General features: G+C 36.6%; 1 protein-coding gene across 1 annotated transcript in view; it reads right to left on the bottom strand.

Moving 5' to 3' along the window:
* The window catches only part of ADAM10 (ADAM metallopeptidase domain 10), a 107,932-nt gene that overhangs the window by 51,376 nt on the left and 42,111 nt on the right, over positions 1–14,445 (bottom strand). The window contains exons 4-5 of the mRNA XM_024761258.1: positions 13,373–13,531; positions 61–161 (exon numbers count right to left, since the gene is read on the bottom strand). Of these exons, the coding sequence (XP_024617026.1) occupies positions 61–161; positions 13,373–13,531 (260 nt within the window). The remainder of the gene's footprint in view (positions 1–60; positions 162–13,372; positions 13,532–14,445) is intronic.

Genomic DNA, 14,445 nt, shown 5'->3' with positions numbered 1-14,445 from the left:
GAAACACATACCCAAGTTCACTTCCATTTCTTAAACACAAGTTTGTATTAAAATCCTTACCTGTGTTACTTCTTCCACACCAGTCATCTGGTACTTCCTCATCCTTTCAAATACTGAGTGATCTGCACAGCCCCCCTGTGGACCATACTTATGGGGATAGTCTAAAATACAAAGAAGAAATATTATTACTGTCACATGTTTAGGTATTACCAATTATCTTATAAATGAAAATTTAACTGTCATAATTAATGAAAGCCATAAATGCTTATTGGGTTCCAATGGGAAAGACATTATGCTAGGCATTCTACTTTTAAAACCTGGCAGGTTCTGAAGTTCTCCTTCAACATCAATGGTCTCTAAGTTTTTGTCATATGAATGATTTGTGAATTCTAAAAAAGAACAATAATCATTCTTTATTCTGCGTTTAACTTTCCCAACCTGTCCCACTTCAGATATATAGAGCATTTTAACACTGCAATTTACTTCATTTTGTAATTTATAACTTTCCGTTCAAACACATTAAATTTCTTATTCTGCAAATGTACAAAGCTACCTCAATTTGAACTACAGTTAGGCAAATATATCATATTTGGTGTGAATTCCTTCAATGAATACCAACTAGTCATAAGGGAAAGTAACCTAGAAACATGCTCCATGGCATAGTAAAAGCAGACTGAGTTTAAATTTCTTCAATGTATAATTCAAGTGAATGCTTTATAAAGCAATAACTATTTTATTATCACTTGTTTTCCCTTTATAATTAAACAGTGATTAATTTAGCCTTAACTGAATTGTTTCTATTTCCAGATAGCTGTTCAATTTAGTGTAGTCATTTAAAAGTTTATTCCACTCTCTCAAAGTTCATATACTTCCCTTGTTAAGGTTCTCCTTAGTTCATGAACATATTTTATAATTCAATCTACTACCCATAATTAAGAGAACTATCAAAATAAAATATAAAAAAAATTTTTTTAAATATTAAAAATATATATAATAAAATAAAATATAGAGACATGGGTTAGAGGGGAAGCACTGAAACATCCTTAAGTAGCATATAGTTATAATGCATAGAATTATAATTAGAAACACTGTTTCTTAAGTAAATCTAGAACCTGAAGTGGACACTAGTGACCTATTTCACTGGAACTACTAACTAAATATCACAATACAAATCTAAACTGGCAGGTAGCAGGTAGGGGTTATGGACAACCTACTTACATTGATATAACAGCTCTGATTTAAACGTTAGTTTTTACCAGAGGTCAAGATTGCAACAGCTGTAAAATTCCAACCCATAAATGTGGAAGAAATGATAGCCTTAGGGACTTCCCTGGTGGCGCAGTGGTTAAGAATCCGCCTGTCAATGCAGGGGACATGGATTCGAGCCCTGGTCCGGGAAGATACCACATGCCACGGAGCAACTAAGCCCGTGCACCACAACTACTGAGCCTGTGCTCTACAGCCTGCGAGCCACAACTACTGAAGCCCATGTGCCACAACTACTGAAGTCCGCATGCCTAGAGCCCGTGCTCCGCAACAAGAGAAGCCACCGCAGCGAGAAGCCCACGCACCGCAACGAAGAGTAGCCCCCGCTCTCAGTAACTAGAGAAAACTCGCGTGCAACAGTGAAGACTCAATGCAACCAAAAATTAAATAAATGAATAAATAAATTTATTTTAAAAAAAATCAAGGGGGAACCCCAGAACTCTCCCTGTTCTTAGGAAGACATTCCCTTGACCCTCACTTACCTAAACACTCACAGCTATCTACCACTTCCTGCCTTGGGAACATCAAGGCTATTTTCATTGGGGCTCAGCTTTTATAGTCATGAGACTACACCACCAAGTACTCCAGTTTACTATAAGTTTTTGCTGCCTCCAATTCACTACTTCCCTCTATTACCTTATTTATAGCTCCTAACTCACTGTCACTCTCTCTGATACCACCCCATCATAATTCTTAGTGATTTCAACATTCATGGGGATGATCCTTCCAATACACTCATCCTACCTTTTCTCCAACTGTCTTCTCCTACCTCAATTTCTGAAACCCCTTCTTAATCTCAACTTCCTCATCCTACTTTCTTTCCACCACTCATCTTTTCAGAACATTCCCTTTAGACTCCAACAATCCTTTGACATCTCAAAAACCCTTCAATCCACCTATGCTACCACCCTGTTCACTAGTGGATATTCTCTCTCTCCTTATTCAGTTTAAATCCCATAGTCAATTATTATTATACTTACTCCACTGCATTTACCTTAAACTCCCTTGCCACCACCCCATTCCCAGCTCTCCACCAAAACCTGTTTAAATTCAGCTCTCTACCTATACCGCTCCAGTTGAATGGGGCTGGAGAGGCAACTGGTAACTATAACTATTCTCACTCAAAAATTATCATCTGTAACCTCAAGCATTCCTTTATGCCACCTGACAATGATCATGTATTTCCAGAGTCCCTTCTCAATCCTATTTCACTGTTTAACTACAGGCAGTCCCCACTTTACCACATTATCACAGGCAGTAAAATTGACCATGCAAGCTGAAAGTATGCAAAGTGATCTTAATAATCAATGGGGAAAATTACAACTGCACCATGACCTTCAAAATTTTTTGTCAAACTACTGAAACTCTCTTGTTATTTATAAATGTGTAGGGGAAGTAAAAAATAAAACTATGATCTATATAGCACACTCTAATTTAAAACATTAGAAACATCAAAGGACTTCCCTAGTGGAGCAGTGGTTAAGAATCTGCCGGCAATGCAGGGGACACGGGTTCGAGCCCTGGTCTGGGAAGATCCCACATGCTGTGGGGCAACTAAGCCCGTGTGCCAAAACTACTGAGCCTGCGCTCTAGAGCCTGTGGGCCCCAACTATTGAAGCCCACATGCCTAGAGCCCATGCTCCACAAGAGAAGCCACCCCAATAAGAAGCCTGTGCACCACAACGAAGAGTAGCCCCTGCTCGCCGCAACTAGAGAAAGCCCTCGTGCAGCAACGAAGTTAAACTCCCTTGCCACCACCCCATTCCCAGCTCTCCACCAAAACCTGTTTAAATTCAGCTCTCTACCTATACCGCTCCAGTTGAATGGGGCTGGAGAGGCAACTGGTAACTATAACTATTCTCACTCAAAAATTATCATCTGTAACCTCAAGCATTCCTTTATGCCACCTGACAATGATCATGTATTTCCAGAGTCCCTTCTCAATCCTATTTCACTGTTTAACTACAGGCAGTCCCCACTTTACCACATTATCACAGGCAGTAAAATTGACCATGCAAGCTGAAAGTATGCAAAGTGATCTTAATAATCAATGGGGAAAATTACAACTGCACCATGACCTTCAAAATTTTTTGTCAAACTACTGAAACTCTCTTGTTATTTATAAATGTGTAGGGGAAGTAAAAAATAAAACTATGATCTATATAGCACACTCTAATTTAAAACATTAGAAACATCAAAGGACTTCCCTAGTGGAGCAGTGGTTAAGAATCTGCCGGCAATGCAGGGGACACGGGTTCGAGCCCTGGTCTGGGAAGATCCCACATGCTGTGGGGCAACTAAGCCCGTGTGCCAAAACTACTGAGCCTGCGCTCTAGAGCCTGTGGGCCCCAACTATTGAAGCCCACATGCCTAGAGCCCATGCTCCACAAGAGAAGCCACCCCAATAAGAAGCCTGTGCACCACAACGAAGAGTAGCCCCTGCTCGCCGCAACTAGAGAAAGCCCTCGTGCAGCAACGAAGACCCAACACAGCCAAAATTTAATTAATTAATTAATTAATTATTTTAAAAAAAGAGAAACATCAAGAATTAGAATATTTAAAAGAACTAGTGTTTTGTTTCTTTGTAAATTGTATCTTATATATCATAAATTTTATATATGCTTCAAAATCTGTCAGCACAAAACTCTCCCAATAGAAGAAAAGGAATCGAGTATAAAATGTTTCCCATATACTTTCAAAACTTCTAAAAGAGCCTATTTTCCCTGGTCACCACATTAACTATGAAAATGGACAATGACATTTTCCCTCTAAAATTACTGACAATATAATCCCCATTTCTAGAAAAAGCCTTTGTTCAACTAATGAATAAGCCCTCATTGAGATGCTAAATCATAGGATGCAACTGTAGTTCCCCTGAAAAGGCCAAACAGCATATTCTTTCACAAAGAATGAGTCATTGGCGTAGAATATTCAGCTTATTTAAAACAAAGATCAGCTTTAAATCTAAGGCCTTTCTTCCAGTTCCTCTGCATGCCAACCTCTTGCTTCTGTTTTGTTGTAGGAAGCACAGATATAAATAATACATATACTGTGATACCACCTCAAGCAGGAAATAGCTCTAGTTAACTCTCAATCATCCACTCCAGGAAGGGGGAATATTTACAGTACAGATCATCTGCCCAACAGATGTGTAAAACACCCACTTCTCACTACAGACTAACTAGACTAGACTTTATCTCCTCACTACTCCCAGCAAGCCATCCCTCCCTCAACGTGACTGCCAGGTTAGGAATTTGACTGCAGAGTCCAAAGCTTTAGCTATGAGATAACTCTCTAACCATCAAAACTTGGTGTAATTCCTCCAATGACACACTATGACTCACTAAATTCAATCAAATGTCCCAACTTTTATGATATTCATTGAATTTAAAAGACAGTGGTTCCACAGACAGATACTGTGCCAAAAGTTGGTTTGCTAGGTATCTGAAGGGTAGGTAGGTTGGGTCCTTGCCCATGAAAATGCCACTGACTCCCGAAGTTGCCAAAAATCCACAAGGATTCATTGAGACAGTAAAAAGACGAGCAGACTTTTTGTTTTCTTTAAGGAGAGACGATGGGTGTGGAGGAATGGACGGATGGGTCAAGCAGCCCGCAAATACCCTTCCCCCTTCCAATTGCAGTAGACAGAGGTCCCTTTCTCCCTAGTGCCCCTTCCCCCATCCCCCACAACCAGTCTCTGTTTGGGAAGGGTAGGGAGAGCAGGGAGAGAAGGGCATAGTATGAAGGACAGTAAGCTAAAGATGGTCCCCTTTTCAACATGCACTCACAACCCTGCTCTCACAGGAGACAGAAACTCAGAGTTGGTCCAGGCACGTCCCTTCCCACCCTTGTTTTTTAAGGAAGGTTAGTGTTGGGGGCCAAGGGGATCACGGGTATCAGGTCAATAGGAGAAATGTTGCTCTATTATTCTGATCAGGAGACTGTAAAGTGCGTTAGGACAGAAACTTTGCCCTGTTCATCACTGTATCCAATGTATCTGAAAATGTCTTGTACAGATTAGACACGCAAATGATAAATAAAATAAATTTATTAATAAAAAAAATGATAAGACCTAAAGGGCTATTCACCAAAATGCTAATGGTGGTGGATACACTTCATCTTCTACTTAATTCACAAGCAAAAATATCTATTTTATATAGTCATTTGATAATCAGAAAAGCCAAAAATATTTCCAGCTTTAGAGGAAAAGTAGTTTGGAATCATCAAATTTTAGAAGAAATAAGAAGTATTAATGATCTACATACTTACTTTATAACATGAGGACAATGACACCCAGAAAAGGTAAAGTTACTTACTTGCATAAGGTCACAAAGCTATTCTCAAACTTCATCCTGATTTCCCTTCAAACTACTTTCTCATACAAATGCCATGCCTCAGTTCTGACACATTACCTCTTGTGCTTTTTCCTTACCATGTCTCCCACTAACTTGTGTGATCTTAAGCAAATGAATTAAACTCTGCAACAGTTTTAACTAGTTGATCTACAAGGTCACCTTTTTTAAAATTTTTTTTCATTTTTTGGCTGTGCCACGCAGCATGTGGGATCTTAGTTCCCTGACCAGGGATCAAACCCACACGCCCTGCATTGGTAGCGCAGAGTCTTAACCACTAGACCGCCAGGAAAGTCCCCTACAAGGTTGCCTTTAAGTCCATGATTCTGCAGGGGAACAAAACTTGCCACCCCATGTCTCTCTCTGGCATAAGGATTATTTTAGACTGATTATTTTTAAGAAACAGAAGACTCAGGAAGTCTTTCTTTTTACCTGCCCTTTAACTGCCTAGAAGAATTTAGATAAAGGGCCTGGTTCAGGAACAGCACTATCAACAGAGAGATCTACAAAGAAAATGGGCTAGGTGTGGTAGGAGGAACTTGGCAGGTCCTGGAGACCAAGTCCTCTCTGTGTCCCCTTGTCCCTGCATGGCAGAGCAAACATTTGTTTACCCAACATTTGCTTTTCCATCTTCCTGTAATTGTTTTCCTCCCCCTTGAAGTACCAAACCCCTAGCCCCTTCTCCTTCAAATGCCATATAAACCTCAATTGCCTAACTGGGGCCTCATTTTTCTGATGGAGACCTCGTACATACATAATTAAATTTGATTTTCTCCTTTTAATCTGTCTCATGTCAATTTAATTCTTAGACCAGCTAGAAGAACCTAAAAAGGGCAGAGGGCAATTTTTTCCTTCCCCAGCAATTCTAAGCCTCTACAGTTGCTGAAAGCAGTAAAATCCACATCAGTGAATTCCTAGTCTAATGAATATAAATATAAGATAACAAGGTTGCTTACGGAGATGATCTAATCTCCAAAGTTATAAACCATGAACAGAATTTAACATTTTTATAATCTTGTATCACAATGTAAAGCAGCTCTTTACAGGGCCCAAGTCCTAGACCAATGTCCTCAGACACACCCACAAGGTCGCTAGCATAAACGTCAAGCATTGAATTGTGCTAGAAGAGATGTGAAAGACCTAGTTTTAGCGCCTCTTATCCCTAGTACATACACACATATATACTCAATGCTACTTCTACTAGTTTTTCTGTAACTCATCACTCATAAAAGTTGAACCTAAAATGTAAATTTACTCTATTTTTCAGTAGGGAAGATAGCCACACTTCTGCAAAATCAACAATGATACCAAAAATAAAGCCTTAGCTTTCTCCTAATCTTTTTTTTAATCTTCACAATAATTGTCTTTACCATCATTAAGTTCCTTGACTTTAGCCACCTTTAAACAAGTCTCTACTAATTTACGATGTAACTAAAAAGTACTGGAGTAAAAGCCAGGAAACATGGATCCTTGCCATGAAAATATCTTGCCCAAGTTGCTTAAGACTCTTTAGGCTTCAGTTTCCATCATCTTCAAACTTAGCGTTTAGAACTAATTCTAGTCCCTTTTGCAATCGTAATAAAGTTACAGAATTCTATTGAATTCAGAACTACATCAATCTTCTGGTCTATTCCAAAAAACTCTATTTTCCATGAACAGTTTGCTGATGAGGTATGATGAAGAAACAATGCCCCCCAAAAGAAAATCCCTATTTTTTAAATGCATATGCTTGTGAGGTCTTAATTTAAAACTTTCAAATTCATTCTTCTTACTACCACATCAAATGTCTATAAACTTTTTCCAAACTCTCAAAACATATGACTTGACAGTATAATGACAACTTATTAAAAACTGCATCTTTAATGCAATATTCAGATGAACAATTAATTTTCTTATTCAATCTGTTTGTAAAAACATCTCAAACACTGCAAAACACAATCAAGAGGTGATATTTCTCGGAAAAAAAGAATAAATTTTCCAAATATAATTTTACTTTCTAGGATGAGTTTTAAAGCTGTTTTACAATATAAGAGCTTTGTTATTTTAAAATAATCTTATGTTTCTGAAATGATCATTATGCAGCCAAAATATTTTCTATTTATGTTTTTTAAATAAATATATACACAAATATATATTGGGTTGGCCAAAAAGTTCATTCAGGGTTTTCCGTAACATCTTACGGAAAACCCTGAATGAATTTTTGGGCCAACCCAATACATATGGTAACCAATCAGAAAACGTCTTGATCTAAAGTGTTCGCAACTTGAGTCCTATTTACATAAATAAAACAAAATAAACTTTGATTGTATAATATGAAAGGGCTGGGCATATTTTCTCCAAATTCTGCAAAAAGAATTAAACCCCTCACTGTCTCTTTTTAATCTGTTTTTTTAAATGTTTTCCCAATTAAATATCTCACATTTCTAATTAAATATTTTTCAAATAGCTACCACTTCTCACAGGCTTCTCAACTTTTCTTCATTTGTGCCTGTGAACTATTTGGAGAAATTATATTTCCCTAGAGATTAACTCAGAAAAAAGAAAGCAAAAACAGAGTCAACAATGCCACTAAATTCTTATATTTCTTTTAAATACTGTCACTTTGCTTAAGAAAATTAAGTATTTAACATCAATGCTAAGTAAAACATGTGAATTAAAACATACAGTATAGAAATTAACCAATAAACCTGTATATCCTATGGGAGTTCTGAAGTCATGGGCACTTCCTATCATAGTCTTAAGCCATTCTGCTACTGAATTCTCAATCAGAACACTCCATTCCTTAATCTTTCCAAGTGTCTACCACAGTTTGTCACAACTCCATACACATAAGCACATTTCCAAGCTCAGACTGGACCTTAAGCACATACAGAAACTTTCCACGATAATCCTCAGAATTTCCTTGTACCTCTGGAAGGAAAATGTGACAATCTAACAATGTCAGACTTGAACAATGCTAGTCATTATCAATACTTTCCAATTCAATTCTTCCTTTCCTCTTTTCCTTCTATCCTTTATCCCTCCTTTCCACTAACAGTGACACAAAAGGAGTTGGAAGTCTTAGTGTCTATGACAAAACTCATTTACATCCACAACTTCAAAAACACAATATGAAACTAACTGATTTTTTTTAAGGTTTATTAAAAGCAATATCCTGAAGTTTCACAAATGAAGAGGCTTCTACCGGAAGGAGGCCTTCACTTGAAATGGTTAAGTAAAATTTAACAGTCTCAATTTTTCAGAGCAAGAAATAAGGGGTCTTCCCACTGAAGCACAAGAGAAAGAAGCAATAAGTACAGTTACAGCTAGCACACAGGCTGAAAGTAAGAGTAACCTACTATTGATACAATACTATGAGGCACAGGCAAATTCAAGCTCTTTGGGCTTTCCTATACCACCCAAAGGAAAATAAATAATCTGAAGTGAAAGAATAAACCTAAACACTCTTACTCTGCGGCTTCATGTATTTACTTAAAATATCTTTTAGTTCAGAAACAAAATATTTCTTTATAAGTACAGCATGGGAAAATTGCTTAGACGTTTGCCTCTCAGAAAGGTAATATACAAAAGGTGCAAAGGTCCACTATTTACAACTAATGATTCCAAGCAATCATACAGTCAGTCATTCCTAAAAGCTATTCGTATTACTAAGACTAGCAGTATAGTTTATGGGACAATGTTTTTCCCAGTTTCTTTAAAATAAACTAGGCCAAGAGGCAGAGGACTAAATGGTATTCTTACCCTGTCATAATTGTTCACACTTCTATGTTCTAGAAGAGAGTGTTTTTTACCACCTAAGTATAGATTGAACAAGTATGAATTTTAAGCTGATAACTACATGTAGTTATCACCTTCACATCTAACTAGATATCAAAGCATCTAGACGTTATTAAATATTTTCACTGAAAACTGTCTCTATGTTCTGGTACAGCATCAGAAGCCATTCCCTAAGGTTCTCCAGAATATCAGTATCATTTTCCATGGTGGTTTCATATATTCATGCCTAGAGTTGCAAAAACAGTATTAAGATGAGGGTAGCCAAACTCTCATCAGGATTCCTATCCAAAGTTGGCGTGCCTCCCCTGTCATTTGCTTCCACTGAAAATAACAAATACAGGGACACCAAATTCACTCAAGCATATACACAATGATCTGAACAGCCATGCAGTACTTTAGCTGTAAAAATAAATTATTGGCACCTAAGCAAATTATATGAAAATAATAATATTATTATTATTAAATAATAAAGGGACATCCTCTCCCTTTTAATTAGTTGTGAAATAAAGCATCCATTGCTAGATATGTTAGGGAAAGAATTTGGCTCTAAACAGCAATAGATGCAAATGTGTGATTTCAGGGAGGCTTACAGATTTCAGAAAAGACCCAAAAATCCTTGGAATAATGGCAGTGAGAATTTACAGCTTTCTTTCAGGAGTGAAGCAGAAGACACATGGTTAAGAACACAAGATCCACAATCAAGTGACATACGTTTTCTAGGGCTTAGTTTCCTCATCTATGAAGTGGGGATAATAGTGTGCCTATATACCTCACAGGGTTATTGTGAAGATTAAACAAAATAATTTAAGCAAAGAACTTTATATGGTGCTGGTTATACATCAAAGAGAAATAACTACTTGTACTACCACTAATACTATTAGAACCTTAGGTATTCTACACAGAGAGGTTAAAGGGCCAATTAAAAGTAAATTTAGGGCTTCCCTGGTGGCGCAGTGGTTGAGAGTCCACCTGCCGATGCAGGGGACACGGGTTCCTGCCCCGGTCCGGGAGGATCCCGCATGCCACGGAGCGGCTGGGCCCGTGAGCCGTGGCCGCTGAGCCTGCGCGTCCGGAGCCTGTGCTCCGCAACGGGAGAGGCCACAACAGTGAGAGGTCCACGTACCGCAAAATAAATAAATAAATTTAATCTAGACAAATACCATGTGGTTTCACTTACATATGGAATCTTTTAAAAAAAAAAAAAAAAAAAAGAAAACAAAACAGAAACCGAGTCATAGATACAGAGAACCAGTGGTTGCCAAAGGGAAGGGGAGTAGGAGACTGGGCGAAATAGGTCAAGGAGATTAAAAGGCACAAACTTCCAATTATAAAATAAGTCGTGGGGAGGTAACATACAGCATAAGGAATACAGTCAATAATACTGTAATAATTTTGTATGGTGACAAATGTTACCAGACTTATCGTGGTGATCATTTCATAATGTATTTAAATGTCAAGTCACTAAGTTGCACACCTGAAGCTAACATAATATTGTATGTCAACTATGTTTCAATTTAAGAAAAGTAAATTTATCTAGCCATCCTCTAGAAGAGCGGTAGGCAAACAACAGCCTGCTAGATATGAGTCCTTTTGTTTGGCATGAAAGCTAAAGATGGTTTTTACATTTTCAAATGGTGGGAAAAAATTAAAAGAATAATATTTTGTGTCATGTTAAGATTACATGAAATTCAAATTTAAGTGTCAGTAAGTTTTATTGGAACATAGCCATGCTCGTTCATTTACATGTTTCCTATTGCTGTTTTCATACTACAATGGCAGAATTCAGCTGCAACAGAGCACGTATGGTCCACAAAGACAAATTATTTACTATCTGGACCTTTAGAGAAAAAGTTTGCCAACCCTTGGTCTAGAATCTAGACTAGAGCAACTATTTAAAAACTAAATGGTTAATACATGGGTGCTTTCCTTTTGTAGTTAACTTAAAAGATTTTCCGATAGTTTTTCAAAAGTAATTGTCTAAATCTGCAAGCACTAAAAATTCTGTTTAAGGCAATTGCTTCCCATACTCTTATCCTCATATCATTACATTTCCATTTACCAGAAGAAGTTACAAACAAAAACACTCTAAACGTTGTTTTTAGGCTCTAATACCACTACTGGCATGTAATAACAAGCAGAATGTGAAAAGATCTCCTTACCATGAATATATGTTTACCAAGTAAGAGTTAAGCACTGAAATCAATGGTAAAGTTAAATGCCAAAAGGAACAGAAAGCTAAGTTGCATCCAATGTCACTGATTCTGCAAGCTAACTCATCACCTTTGGGGAAAAAGAAAAGGCTGAAATAAAGGGAGATTTTTGAAAATTACTATAAGATGCAAAGTGAAAGAAATGCAATTATATGATGAGGAAGAAACAGAAGTATGAAAAAAGAGCAGAACATTCTTAAACTACATACAAGTAGATAAGAGAAGAAAGGAAACGGGAGAGAAGACAAAACAACAGAAATCATAAAAGGCAGAATAAACACAGTTGAAGATACTTATAAGACATACAAAGTGAAGGAAAATGTTTGATTACAGTATCACGGGAAGGAAATCATCAGTTCAAAATCTGTCAATCATTTCTTCCTCTCCTTTCTTTCCCAAAGGTCTTGCTTGATTTTGAGAAAACATTATAGGGAAAATGTTGCAGGACTTTATTAAGTATCAGTGAAGAAACTGCTGCAGAGATAAATGATATCTCAAATGTTAAAGGAGCAAAAGAAACAGAAACTGCAGTTGGAGAACTTACACACCCTGATAGAGGAGGTAAACCTGCAAAATGACTAAATTACTCAGAAAATTACAAAGTAACATACAAATGAAGTAGATGATAATTCTACTGGCAGAAAGAAAGGAAGGCAAAGGAATTCATACTCTAGCTTGTGAAGAAAGACTGTAGCTTGGAGCTTGAGGAGAGTCTAAAATACCAGGAGGGGAAATTGGAAAAGGAATCAAATAGGGATGAGCAAAAATGTACACAAGTAGCATTAACGAATTTATGATTTAACAAGTAGCCAAAATCATAAATGTATTCTATCTAGAACAATTATGCTATTTTCTATAGTAATCGAGCATTAGAGATGACAAGCAAGTCGGACAGACTTAAGTACAGAAACGGTCAGAGCTGATAAAGCAAGAAGTCGACATGGTTAACACTTTCCAGTACATTACCTGGGGTGAGAACGAAATTACTGACAACAAATTTCTATATGTAGAAAGGAAAATGAAGCCTGGAAGCTGCCAAATAAGGAAAATAGGCAAAAATTGATAGACTACTCTTACTACAGTCAAAAATAAAATATGAGTATTCAAGAGGCCTGTGAATTAGAGGAATGCATTTCTGGGTCATTTCATTACAGCATTCTCGTGATTAAATGACTATGGATATACAGACAATGGTAGAATGAAAAGGGGAAGTCTAAATACATTTTCTATTCTTAAAACACAGAAAAAGAACACTCCCAACAAATTACCATCACATAAAGACCACGGTCGAGAACAAAATCCATAAAGATAAATCTGAAGTCTTACCAAGGGGAAGTCATTTCAAGATTCCAAAAAGAAATACTCAAAAGGCTTAGAAATTACAAAAATATCTAAAATATTCTTTAAATACTATGCAAATATCCACACTGAAATTTACATAAGATGATGCTTCAGTAGGCCACACACACAAAGGTGTTATAGCATTAAATGAATGGATGATATCACAATATAGAATTTCCAGTTCAATCGGAGTTGGTTGACTCATAGTTCAAATAGAATTGGTTGTAGCATATCAACGAAGTAGTACCGGCACAGACTGACAATGATATTGTCTCAACGATATAGATCTATTCTTTAATTGAGATTTTAGTTGTGAAACTATTTTCTAGCCTGTTTAACAGCTTAGGAAAGAAAACAGCTCAGGTTTCATTTGTCTCCACATAGTTTTAACTATTTATATACTCTTTGCAAAATTTAAGTACTTACTAATATCATCTTCATGATAAATGACAGAGTGAAATGGCAGAGTGCGGTCTTTAATATATCTCTCTGCTGGCTCAACATAAAATGTGCCACCACGAGTCTGAATGAATCCTTCAAATCTTCCATCAACAACAGACCCATGGCTAAAACTTCCTTCTTCACCTATTAATGAAAGCCACAAACTCTTAAAAATTTGATTTGCACATGAATGTTAAATTCATTCTCCTTCATAAAGCCATTCTTATGTATGGAGAAAAAAAACTAAATACAAATTTACCGGGGAAATTAATTTTCACATGAAACGTATCAACCTGAATGTGAACAACAACTGGAACTTAGTTAAAATATATACAGTATATATATAGTAACAGCAATGAAAAATGGAACATCTGTCTTGCTGACTATCAAATTCCCAGAACCTAGCACAGTGCCTGGCATGCATGCAATAGTCATTCAAAAAAATGACTTAAATAAACTTAGAGGCAAGCAGATACACTGATAAAATATACACTTTCAAAATAAAGATATTAAAGTATCTTTTGAAATTCTACTCTAATTGCCATAAGAAAAAAAGTTCCTTTCCCACCTAATATATTCTGCACGAACCTTTTAGCTTCCTTACCACCAGTAGGTTTTACAAATACATTTAAAAAATAAGACAGTATTAAATATTTCAGAAGCAATTTGAACAAAATATGCCAACAATTCTTTCTGAGATACTGGAAAAAGGTTCATGATAGTATCCCATCAATTATACTTCTTTAGGGAAAGAAAATTATAAGAAAAAAGGTAGTTTTGTTTTTTAATACAGTCATAAAGAAAAGCTGAGTACCAAACATCAAATGATAAGAAGAGGTGGGTAGTTAGGCGAGGGCTTTAAAAGTTAAATTTGCCATTCAAAAATTTCTCATTAAAACAAAAATCAGGCTTTCTGCAATTTCTAAGTTGTAGATTAACAGTAATTAGTTGACTTTAAGTTAATCATAGACTGAAGCTAAGTCCAAGACATTTGTATTTTAAATGATATGATGTTTATCTGCAAACTCATTTAGTCTTGTAGGCTTTTTGACAATCAC

Source organism: Neophocaena asiaeorientalis, unplaced genomic scaffold (assembly GCF_003031525.2).
Source record: "Neophocaena asiaeorientalis asiaeorientalis breed wild unplaced genomic scaffold, Neophocaena_asiaeorientalis_V1.1 scaffold2, whole genome shotgun sequence".
NCBI classification, from domain to species: domain Eukaryota; kingdom Metazoa; phylum Chordata; class Mammalia; order Artiodactyla; family Phocoenidae; genus Neophocaena; species Neophocaena asiaeorientalis.
Note: the sequence above shows the minus strand (reverse complement) of the source record. Positions and strands in the feature narration are given on the sequence as shown.